Source organism: Arxiozyma heterogenica, assembly GCF_036370985.1.
Source record: "Arxiozyma heterogenica strain weizmannii chromosome Unknown scaffold_13, whole genome shotgun sequence".
NCBI classification, from domain to species: Eukaryota; Fungi; Ascomycota; class Saccharomycetes; order Saccharomycetales; family Saccharomycetaceae; genus Arxiozyma; species Arxiozyma heterogenica.
In genome coordinates this window covers 242,824-255,525 of record NW_027042666.1, presented here as the reverse complement: position 1 = coordinate 255,525, position 12,702 = coordinate 242,824, and the positions used below count along the sequence as shown (strand labels likewise).

General features: G+C 29.1%; 5 protein-coding genes across 5 annotated transcripts; 3 read left to right on the top strand and 2 right to left on the bottom strand.

Moving 5' to 3' along the window:
• Positions 1 to 988: 988 nt before the first annotated feature.
• On the top strand, positions 989 to 4,894 carry PDS5 (sister chromatid cohesion factor PDS5; the record flags this gene model as incomplete). Its single annotated transcript, XM_064857412.1, has 1 exon — positions 989 to 4,894. One exon carries the CDS (start codon positions 989 to 991, stop codon positions 4,892 to 4,894), a length of 3,906 nt encoding a protein of 1,301 aa, XP_064715718.1.
• Positions 4,895 to 5,081: 187 nt separating this feature from the next.
• Positions 5,082 to 7,466, bottom strand: RCO1 (Rco1p; the record flags this gene model as incomplete). The annotated part of the gene is made up of 1 exon (XM_064857411.1): positions 5,082 to 7,466. One exon carries the CDS (start codon positions 7,464 to 7,466, stop codon positions 5,082 to 5,084), a length of 2,385 nt encoding a protein of 794 aa, XP_064715717.1.
• Positions 7,467 to 8,424: 958 nt separating this feature from the next.
• On the top strand, positions 8,425 to 8,898 carry SDD2 (Sdd2p; the record flags this gene model as incomplete). Its single annotated transcript, XM_064857410.1, has 1 exon — positions 8,425 to 8,898. One exon carries the CDS (start codon positions 8,425 to 8,427, stop codon positions 8,896 to 8,898), a length of 474 nt encoding a protein of 157 aa, XP_064715716.1.
• Positions 8,899 to 9,237: 339 nt separating this feature from the next.
• On the top strand, positions 9,238 to 9,894 carry IRC21 (Irc21p; the record flags this gene model as incomplete). The annotated part of the gene is made up of 1 exon (XM_064857409.1): positions 9,238 to 9,894. One exon carries the CDS (start codon positions 9,238 to 9,240, stop codon positions 9,892 to 9,894), a length of 657 nt encoding a protein of 218 aa, XP_064715715.1.
• Positions 9,895 to 9,968: 74 nt separating this feature from the next.
• CTF18 (Ctf18p) lies at positions 9,969 to 12,359 on the bottom strand (the record flags this gene model as incomplete). Its single annotated transcript, XM_064857408.1, has 1 exon — positions 9,969 to 12,359. The coding sequence occupies one exon, from the start codon at positions 12,357 to 12,359 to the stop codon at positions 9,969 to 9,971; it is 2,391 nt and encodes a 796-aa protein (XP_064715714.1).
• Between the last annotated feature and the right edge of the window lie 343 nt (positions 12,360 to 12,702).

The following is a 12,702-nucleotide window of genomic DNA, read 5'->3' as shown; positions in this document are numbered from 1 at the left end:
CAATAACTATTACTGCTAACCTCTACAAAAAATCAATTACCACCAACAAAAAAAAAAGAATACTACAAAACTAAAGAATTTGATTATGTGAAGGAGATAACCAATACACATATTGATAAGGAGTTTCACTGACACTACAAAAAATCTTTACCAATATTCCCAACATTTATGCTAATTTTTTAACATTGTTCAGATATGATCAAAACATTTCCTATTTTTATTTTCTAATTCTTCTATTTATTAACATATATGGTATATTTTCTCCCTTACATACAAAGTAAGAATGAAATTAAAGTTAGAAAATATTAATAACTATAATAAAATATGATAATATACAAATTATATAAAGCAAGCTAGAACAGAAAAAAGAAGATCTCAAAACTTTCCTTGACTCTGTAGAAATGAAACATTTTTATAATTCTGCTCTAAATCTTCATCTCCAGATTCACTTTCCAAATCCTTCTTCAGACTTAAGCGGAATAACTTCGGAAAGTTTCCGGAATACTTTTTTATTCCTTTTATAAGCCAGAGAAAAGAAACCCTAATTGTAGCTAAAGAAAAGTAATTGTAACCCTAATACCTACCTTAACTTTTTCTTTTTCTTTTCTTTTCTTTTCTTTTTTTTCTTTTCAGAAAAAGGACGGTAGCAAAATTTGGCGATATAAATTTTATTCATCTATCAATCTATATAAACACCAATTGTTTTACGCGTTCCACCCCATAATGTAAACAAATTCTCATTGCAAGCAAAAATGTCTTCTTTCAAAAAAAATAAAGACCAAGTTAATTTATCAAAGGAACAAAAATTTGAAAATTTTCTAATCTATTTAGCAATTCACCAATCTTAATATACATTACTTAAGATAACTACGGTAACAGATATTAATTCAAGAATACAAAAAAAACCTAACAAATACATATTATCAAATATAATCACTTATTAAATTTCACTGCTACCACTCATTCTAGATTTATTATTGAATCCGATATGTCTTCAATGAATGGAAAAATAAAACTAAAGTTTAATAAATCAATTATATCAACTGCAGATAATATTATTCCAACAAACGAATTATCAAACCGCCTAAGTGATTTACACGAAGAATTATCTACTATATCACAAGAAAATATAGACTTAATATCTTTAGATAAATATAGTAAAGATTTAATAAATAGAAAGCTTCTTAGACATAAGGATGATGGTATTAGAGCCTTTGTTAGTTGCTGCTTAAGCGATATTTTAAGACTCTATGCTCCAAATGCTCCATATACTGATGTGCAATTAACCGATATATTTAAACTTTTTCTAGCTCAATTTGAAATGTTAGGAGAATCCGATAATCCTTATATAATTCAACAGACTTATTTGATTACTAAAATTTTGGAATACAGATCTATTGTTTTACTAGCTGACCTACCTAGTTCAAATAAATTACTGGAAGAAATTTTTGAAATCTTTTATGATGATAGAAAATTGTTTCCCTCTAAACTTTATTCTGTTATTGGCAGTCTCTTAGGTGAACTTTTATCGGAATTTGATTCTGTCCCAATAAATGTTTTAAGGTTAATATTCAATAAATTTCTAACTTATAATCCAAATGATATACCAAAAGGACTCGGAACAATTTCTAATACTGGTTACGAATTATCACTTATACTTTGTAATTCTTACTCCAACAGAATCAGTAGACAATTAACCCGATATTATTCCGAGATATTATATCAAGTGACCAAAGACGATGAATTTGATAACAGTGCAACCTCAATGACGTACACATCAAATGAAAAAATCATAAAAACTATTACAAAATTACATAGATTGGTAATTAGATTATGGGAAACAACCCCAGAGCTGATTAGTGCTATAATCGGTTATATTCAACATGAGTTATCCTCTCCTCACGATGATATTAGAAAAGCTGCTACTAAATTGGTCGGCCAACTCATAAGTATCCATCCTAATAATATTAGCTTTCTCCCTACATATCAAGAAGTGTTCGATGCTTGGATATTAAAGATAACTGATATCAGTTCTGAAGTCAGAATGCAATGGGTTGATACTCTCCCTCAAATAATATCATCTGGAAATAATGTGTCTGAAGAGTTAAGTAAAGGCTTAAATAAGACACTTATAGATTCTGATGTCCAAGTAAGGAAAAGTTCTGTTCAAGTGTTTGAAAAAGTTCCAGTTCAACAAATTTGGCAAAATATTAATGAAGTATCCGTATATTCATCTTTATTATACTTAACTAGAGAAAAAAACAAAGAAATTAGGGAACTAGCTATAATGATATCAGGTAAGCTTTACTCAGCTTCCATTGAATCTATTGATAGAACTCCTGATAACAATGACATATGGGAAGTTGTGGACACAATTCCTTCTATCTTGCTAAACTTATACTATATTAATAATAAACATATTAATGAAGAGGTTGATAGGATAATGTTCGAGTATATTTTACCATTACAAACTGATGATAAAAAAAGAGTAGAACGTCTTTACACAGTTTTATCAAACTGTGATAATAAATCATTTACAGCATTTTCTGCATTTAACAAACGTCAAATTCAAATGTCACTGGCCTTATCAAAATATGTTCAATTTTGTGAGATGTTAAATCAGCAAGACAAGAAAAAAAATCTAGTTCATAATAGTACAGATAATAATTTTGATTTAGAAATTAGAATAAAGTTCAATAAAACTTTAGAATGGCTTTCTAACTCCTTATCAGCCAAAATGAAAGCCTTGGAATCATTGAAATTAATCAAAGAATTTAATGATTCTAGAATATTTTTCTTAATTAAATCATGTATCGCTAACGATACGTCAATAACTACCATTAAAAATAGTATGAAGGAATTAATGATCAAATTAGAAGATCCTGGGCTATTTAGAAAGTATGATATTCCTTCTGTATCTACCATCCTACCAAAGGATTTAGCATTACAGATAAAAATTCTATTATTTAGAGCTGCACCTTTAATTTACAACACGTCGAACATCAATATATTTTTAAATGATTCAGAATTAAGTGATAATAAAAATAAGGAACTGAGAAGAAGGCTTCTTGATGATATCGCCAATGTTAATCCCACATCCTTTAAAGATCAGGTTGTTAAATTAAGAGAACTTGTCAATTCTTTTGATATAAAAACAATTGGTAATAATGAAAGAACTGTACAATTAAGTGATACACTGAAAACCCTTTATAAGATTGTGAAAGTATTGAAGGATGACGTTGATTTCGATAATAATTTTTTCATGAATAAACTAAAAGAACTTGTTATAGAAGGTACAATACCTGTCACTAAATATGCTACAAAGATCTTAGCATATTCCAAGGATTCGAATGAACTATTAAATAATATCAAGAATTCTATTTTACCATTAAATATAAAGCAAGATAAGAACTTTGCTTCACATATTTCAGCATTAATGGAAATATTAAGATTTCACCCTCAAATTCTTGATGAAAATTCTACTGAAATAGTTACATATGTAATAAAAGAAGTATTATTAGCAAACCAAGTCACTGGTAATATCGAAGAATACGAAACCGACTGGATAGATGACAATAGCCTAATTATAACAGAAAATAATAAATTAAAACCTTTAAATGATAAAATTTTTACATTAAAGCTATTAACCAATAAATTAAGATCTATCGCCCCTGATGTCCATAAAAATGATTTGTCAAGAAATTTTGCTGAAAGAAATCTAAAATTGTTTTTCTATATTATTGCAAGTGGTGGTGAATTAATATCTGAACAAAACAAAGAAAACTACCCTACCCCAGATATATTTCAAACTAAATTAAGATGCTATGCGGGATTACAAATTCTAAAACTAGCAAAAGTAGCAAATATGAGTGATTTTATTACAGCATCCGATATTATTAAATTAATTAACCTTGTAGAGGATGAATGTCTTCCTGTAAGAACACAGTTTTTGGAAACATTAAAAACATACATTTCTGATGAATTAATTTCAATAAAATTTTTGCCACTTATATTTTTTACAGCTTATGAACCTAATAGTAATTTAAAGTCAATAACAAAAACCTGGATTAATTATACAGTTGGAAAATCATCATTTAGGAAAGGCACTTTCTTTGAAAGGGCATTACCTAGATTAATTCATGCCGTCTCCCACCATCCAGATATTATCGAAGGATTAAATGGAGATGAAAAAGAATACTTAGCTGCACTAAAGACATCCTTAGACTATCTTATTTTCTATTTTGACTCTATTGCATCCCAGGAAAATTTCAGTTTACTTTATTATTTGTCAGAGAGAGTAAAGAATTACCAAGACAATATTGAGGATGAGGAAGAAGAAGAAGAAGAAGAAAGCAGGAAGGAAAATAGAGATGAAAATGAGGAACTTACAATAAAAAAAACAAACAATGAAAGAATGTATATTGTAGGTGAACTAGCGCAACTTATTTTATTAGAATTAAAAAATAGGTGTGGTTGGCAACATATTGCATACCCTAGTAAATTAAACCTTCCTAATGATTTATTCAAACCTTTCAATACTGTTGAAGAGGCTCAAGCATCTTTCAAAACATATATTCCCGATAAATATTTGGTAAATATAAAATCGACGATCAAGTTAAAAACAAACAAGATTATCCACACGTCACAGACGCAAAGACAAAAAGCACAAAAGAGATTACTTGACAATGAATATTCTAATGATAACTTAACTGACGCACAACGTATAAAAAGGAGCCGGATTGAAAGAAAACAAAAAAAAAGAGATACCAATAGTGATGCTGAAGATTCTGAAGCCCCTTATGTTCTTCCTGAAGGTAAGATAGTTTATAATAATGTTCGCAAAAAAAGTTTAAGACAAAGGAAAGTTATCAATTACAATGAGGATGATGATTAAAAGAAAACTATTTTGCTAATCAAGAATCATAAAAAAAAAACACCTTACACAAATATACCAACAAATATATTCAATTCTATTATTTTATCATCTATCGTTATAAAGAATATATATGCATATAATATAACTAATAAATATAAATATATCATTGTTAAGACTCTAATTTTTTATTCTATCCCATGCAATTTTACTTAAGACCAAAAAATGCTATTACTTCCTCCTTTGGTTTGGATTGAATTAATTGCTTGATCATTAACAATTCCTTTACATCTTGTGTGGTCAATATGATGTTCTTGTTTCCTTCTGTCTGCTCTTTATCCTCCAATTCCAATTTTCTATTTTCATTGGTTAATTCACTATTTGCTAAATGGCACAATTCCCGTAGGTTCCACAATTTCTCATTTTTTTTATTCTTATTACAATAATTGAAATAAACCAAAGATGCAACATCATGCACATTTTGATTTTTATGGTTATTGACAAGTTTATCTATTAATCTTTCTTGTAATTTAATTGCATTATCTTTTTGCAATTTTTTATAATTGAATATTTTATCGATAAAATCTACCTTAATGGACGATTCGTCCACGACTGGTATTGGTTCCAATTCACCAATCCTTTTAGTATCTCTTTCTTTATTCGTGACAATCTCATCTAATATGATCTCAATATCACCATTATTCTTGAATCCATATGTTTGCAAAGGTCTCATAAAAGGTTGTTTTTTAGACAATCTTCTTTGTTTTACAGTATTCGCATGTAATGGACACTTCCATTTGTAACCTAGATTTTTCAAAGAAGCCCTTGGAATGTTTGGAATACAATCCAGATGCCATGGAGTTTGGCAATAGTCGCATTTAATTAACAACCTTGATTCTTCTGGGTGATCCCAAGAACCAAATCTAGTTGTATTACATTTATAACATGTCAAGAATTTATTTGGATTCTCATCATTAGTTGCATAATGAATCTCTGGGCAATATGAATCTAGTTTAGTTATAGATTGTCCATATGAAGTATTAAATAATTGTCTCTCCGTTAACGGTGTTTTAAAAGTTTTATCATTATACTCATTATGTGGGCCTGTTTTGACATCTTCAAATGTATTTTTTATGGATTGTGTTAGAGAAAATTGTTTGGGGTTATAGCTTTGCAATTTAAATAGCAATTTGCTAAACAACTTCCCTTTTCCTTCTGCAGATTTATTTTTAACGAATTGTAACTCACCTTGTTTATATTTCGTTTGAGTTGGATAATTAAATTTAAAAACACAGTTTGGACATGACCAGTCACCTTCTGGTAAATTATTTGGATCCATAGGAGGATCTAAACACAAGAAGTGAAATGATTTAGAACATGTGTCACAACATAAGAATGAACCAGTTTGTCCACAGGAAAAACAAAAATCATCATTTTCAATTTCAATGGTGGTTGTATTATTATGATCCTTATCCTTTGCAATATTTGCCTTTACTATTTGATTCTTTAAAGTGCCTGCGGTCAAAGACTCTGAAGCAATGGCAGTAAACAGTTTATTTTTAAAGATTAACGGTTTGGATACTATATGATGTGAATTTGGTAGTTTTGTCTTAATATTAACGGCTTCTAAAAAATTAGTTTTATCATTATCTATTACATGTCTTAAACAACTTTGATGAGTTAGGTAATTCGACTCATTGGTTTTTAATTTAGCTTTATATTGTTGCTCCTTTTCATTTATAGTGTCCATATTATTTTGCATATGACTTATGCTAACGGAATTACTTGACAGTAATGGTGATAAAGACCTTGATCTTGACATCGATGAATCTCGCTTTGTATTATTAGATTCTTCTAAGCCTAATTCGTTTTGATTACTTATAGTTTTTTTCCTATTACTTTCTTCTTTAGTTGGTTCTATCATTGTAAATGGGGAGGAAAACAGTAAAGCACTATCACTTTTCTTTTGTAGATTACCTGAAGATGACGAATTTATATTATTAGCATCAGTTTTATTAGATGATGAAAATACAATTTTTTTATAGTTCCAGAGCCTCTCTCTTTTAATTTTCTCTGTAGGAAACTGACTTAATGGTAAGCCAGTAGCTCCATTAATAACATCACGAACAGGTGATATTATTCCATTGGTATTCGTATGTTCAAATCCGTGATCTGGGTCTGAAGATAAAGAATGTGGAAAGTTACTCATATTAGAAGAAGAAGAAGAAGAAAAAGAATTGGATAATTGATTCTTTTCATTTAAATTATGCAGGCTGTCGTTCTCACTAACACTATCAGTGATATTTTTTTGTTTAAAATCAAACTCTTCAAAATTCTCATTGATGCCTATGATTTCACCATTTGGTCCTGTTTTAAACAAAGGTGTTCGTGTAGATATTTTATCACTATCCTTTATGCATGGATTATTATCATACTGTTTATTGCTATTACTTTTATTATTACCAATTTTAATTCTCTTATTCTTTTTATTATTATCTGCATCTTCAGGAATAATTATCTTTCTATATTTTAAACTATAATCAACATTTTGTGAAGAAGATCTCTTAGGTCTTTCTTTCTTAGCAGTGGCCATAATGGTATTATCAGTAGTAATACTAGATCTTTTGGATAATACTGAAGAACTATCACCAGTTTTCTGTGTACTTGTGAGAGAGGCAAATATATCGAGTTTGTAAAACTAGAGAGTTGATCTCAAAAAGTTATAAGAATAAAATGGATGATTGGACGATGAATTCAGTATATCAGTACGCCAAAATAGTTGGAATTTTAATATTCTTTCTTCTTCTTCCTTTATGTGTTTATCAGTATTATTACCTGTGATGGAAAAGCACAGCAAATTAATACAAAAAATATTGTAATGATCAAATAATTCAGTTTTAAATTTTTCTATTATAACTTATATTTCAAATTTATTTTTTATAAATGTGATATCTTAGTAGTTAGCCAACTAATATTTACATGCAGACATACAAGCTCTTTCTCTTTTTTTTTCTATCTATAGCTTTCTTCGTACTTTCCCTCACAGGATGATTCGTTTCTTCTAAATTTCTTTTTACAAACGTTAGCTACTGTTTTCTTTGCTGTTATTAGTCAGAGTAAGTCAGTGGTGTATAATGTATGTTGACGTTTGAGGATCAAAATTTTTCTATTTTTTCTTTTTTACTTTCCAATTTTTTTAGTTTTTTTCTATCTGTTCTAAAGAAGATCTTTCATTAGATTGCGCGCAAAAGAAAATAAACAATTGTTAACTATAACTATTGACTATGTTTGTAATTGATGTTCTGTTTGTTATCTCTAAATCTCAATATTGTAAAAAAAATATTTTTTTTTCGAAGATGTGAAAGGCTTATATAAACCCACAAACAGTAAACAGCGGAAAATAATATCTGAACAATACTGTTATCTTTAATTTAACATTGATAATCTAATCTCTCTCCTGTATATCATTTTATATAAGCAGATTTTTATTTATTTTCACTCTGTGAAGATTAAGAAGGAAAGAGAGATATATTTGTAGATTGTAACCAAGCATGGATTCAGAATTACGAGCTATCAGAGAGGCCCGTCTGGCCCAGTTAAAAAATCAGTCAACTCTAAGTAATAATAGTGGAACTAATAATAATATTAATAATACTACTGGGAATAGTAATACTAACCAGGTGGATGGAGTTAGTAGCACATTGGCCCCCTTCCTAGAACAACGAGCACTAGAACGATTATCTCGTGTGTCTTTGGTAAGACCTGAACGCGTTGCTGCTGTTGAACAATACTTACAAAGAATTATCTCATCTGGCCAACTAAGACATAAAATTAATGAAAATGAAATTGTGCAAATATTAAACGGGATCTCTAAACAAGAAAACAGTCATACTGATTCTAGGATTATATTTGAGAGAAAAGATAACACTGATCCTTTTGATTCCTTTGATGTTGTTAATAATAATTCTAAAAAGCAGAATACTAATTCGAACTCCGACTCTGAAGATGACTTCTTTGATGAATAAACATATATAAAATTTATATGGATATCATAGCTTATATATATATTTACTCACAGAATGAATTTTTTGAAGTTTCCCTGACTACTATTAATAGTATTTTTTTTTTTATTTTTCTACATATGTTGAAAAATCCTTGATATTGATTTTGATATAAGATGTCCTCATCACCCTTATCATAATCATTATGATCTATTATTAAAGAGTACATGTACGGACTACCAAAAAAAATTATTTTAGTAAAGACATATATCTACAGAACTGTTTAATTTAGTTTACTAACTTCCCTTTTGCAAAGAACTGGACTTTTCTTTCTTTATATTTATAGTTAGCAAACACCAAAACATGGAAGCAAAGAAAACAACTATCACAAATCATACAGATGGTACCAATAGATTTAAAACGCCTTCAATTCGAATCATAAATCCTCTTACACAGAATAGGACTAATGGTAACTCTTTGTTATCGGTCAAATTTAATACCATCAACAACAGCACTAGTATTGCAAATAGTACAACACCTTTGAGAAATAGAAACAAAGTTAAATTGAAACCTGGACATAGCCCCCTAGATTGGAATCATATAGTTACCACGAAAGGCATAAATGGTGAGTTAATAACAGGGTTATCTCAATTAAAAGAAGATTCCGCCTTTCTTCAGTTGAACTCAAAAACTTCTATACATCAGTTGAACCTCAGCATACCACCATATAAAATTAAACCACATTTAAAGATAAACAAAGAAATTCTACAAAGGCATCAAAAATGGATCAGTACAGATGATAAAACTTCAACTGATAATGACTATTGGTGTGTAATTGATGGAAATGTTTATTGTTTAACTGAGTATTTAGATTTTCACCCAGGTGGGATAGATATTATTACTTCGTTAAAGGATAAAGATCTTTTACCTTGGTTTAACAAACATCATAGGTGGATTTCATACGAAAAATTATTACAAACGTGTTTTGTTGGAATATATGTGGAAGAGAAATATGTATAACGCTTATATCACCCTTTCTATCTACATACTTATATATAAATCAATTCTCTAGTCTTTAACTATAAGGTCATCTATTAATTCCATAAATTCTCCCATGTAACATTTTTTCTGACTGCATTGGAAAATCCAGCTTTATGTCTCACCCATATCCTAGACACTTCAATATTATCATTGACAGAAGAGACTGATACTATTTTGGTATTAGTAAAGGCATTATTCGATTCGACACGATGATCTTCTAACTGACTATTGATTGTGTCATATTGATTTTTAAAAAAATCCACTGTATTTGAACCAGCCATCTTAGTTCTTTTATTCTTTAATTTATTCTCTTCCAGATCAGCTTTCTCTTGTTGAATTTGATTTAAGTGTCTTTTTTTAACTTTCATCTCCTCTGATTTGGCTAATAACACCTCTAAGATTTGCGGTCTCTTTATATAAATTTCCTTTTTTCGTTGTTCATCAAATAAAACTACTTTATGAAATGGAGGATTTATACCTAAAACACTAGCAGTCTGGTGTAAATGTGGGTATTCATTTTCAATTGGCAATAATGTTAATTGATATTGTCTAAATAAATCAGATAATACTTTGATTATATGATTCTTTAGACCAATGTCTTTGATTTTCAATAAATCTGTAGAAATAATATCATTTAGATAGGGCATAACTTCAAACATGAGGGATTTCATACTTAATGTTTCAGCTAAATGTGCATTTTGATTTGAAATCTTACTAAGTAAACTTTTAAAGATTGTCTTGTTTTGTTTTCTTGTTTCTCTCATTTCATATTCTAAATTTGTAACTTTTATATCTTCTTTATTGTTAGCTATATCACTGAATTTGGTATAAAATATTAATGGTGTTATAGATGAATATTTGACTAATTCTCCATTTTGTTCAAATAAAGACTTCTGCATCAAATCATTAAAATATAACCAGTCAGATAGCTCTGCAGGTTTTGTGACACCACTATCCGTATACTTCACAAATGGATATGAATTGAAACAACCTTGAATAATTTTTTCATAATTTCCATTTTGTTCAATTCCAGATAACAGTTCATTAAGCTGGATTTTGGATTCCTTATATGGATCTTTCTTAAAAACCCTATTAACTAGTTTAAACCATAATAACGTTGTATCTTTTTGACTCGACTCTCCTACTATGTTTACTCCGTTATTAATTGTATGTTGATTTGCCAAATTAGTAGACATAAATTGTAAATTATTAATACAATTTCTTATATCACCTTCTGCTAGATCAATGAGATTTTTTAAAGTTTTTGTATCAAAATTAATATGTTCTTTCTCACAAATATAGAGTAATCTTTCCTGTAACGCACTTTCAGGTGGTCTTTTTACTGAGATTATCTCACAAAATGGTCTAAGCCTTTCTAATGCTGGAGCATACAAGTTATTACAAATCGCAATAATGGGACGTAGCAAAACTTTTGAAGTTTTTAAGTTTTTCCCTTCTTTACCTTTTGATTTCTTTCGTTGAACTGCAAAACTATTCCCTTTATTAAAACTTGCCTTCTTCGTCGCTTTGATATCATTTTGTAGTATATCCAGTAGTACCTTAATAAACCCATTTTCCATTGCACCATCAATTTCATCTGCAATTAGACATAAAGGCTTTTCATTAAATGTATGATTAAAAAGAGTATTCTGGATTTTATGTTTCATCATTGAGCCTGATCTTTCATCACTAGCATTAATTTCTGCTACAGAATAGCCTGCTTGTTTGGCAACCACATGTACAACAGATGTTTTACCAATTCCAGGGGGACCATGAATTAACAGAATCTTTTTCTTAGGCCTACGAAACAAATCTTCCGGGTCATCTCGTGATTGTTGAGAATTTCTTTCAAGAAGTGCTTTCTGAAAAGGTGGTATTTCTAAATCCTCCTTAAAAACTGCATATGACCATTTTCTTAACCATCCTAAAATTCTCCTGTTTGTTTTGTCGTTCCCAACAAGATCCAAAAACTTTTTTGGGCGCCATTTTTCCACCCACAGCTTATTTTTATTATTCTTTGCATTACTGTTCAATTTAGTTACGGTGTACCGATTATTATTGTGTCCAGCGATAGTAGAAATTTTTTTTTCAGTCTTGGCCGCTATTTTATCTAATAAATAATTTATATTAATTCCATAAGATTTATCATCTTTCCAAGTGATACTATGCAAGTGTAAAGTATTATTGTTGCTATCATAACAATTTTGACTTTTTTTAATGAGTGAGATCACTTTACCTGTAGAAGATCTAAATTCCTTGATATCCTCATTAAACCTATAGCTGTTGTTCGCTTCTTGGGTATTGTAGCTGGGAATAGATGTTATAGTATTATAGTTATCATTATTGTCATTATCATTTAAATGAAATAATGTGCTTTCCTTTAAATTAAATTGTGGTAACGGTAAGGATAGTTGCGGTGGTATTGAATTATTTTTTTTCTCCATTTTAATACTGATCAACCCTTTTTTTTACTTTAAAATTACTACGTTACTATCAAATCATATCAGTCCTTCTTCCTTTATTTCAAATTGCAAATTGATGGTCCTTAGAACCACTAATAATTTTGATATGTTGAATCTTTGTACATTTTTTCATAACATTATTACTCTTACCATTTAACTATATAAAAAGAGACTAGAAATTATATAAAACGGTTTTCGTATATTGTGATAAATAATTCAGTAAGAATATTTAAGAATTTTTTTCTTTCTTTTTGTTTTTTTCTGCCTTCATTTTTCTGGTGTTGATGAAAAATCCCAAATAGAAAAACATTAGAGGAGTGTATTT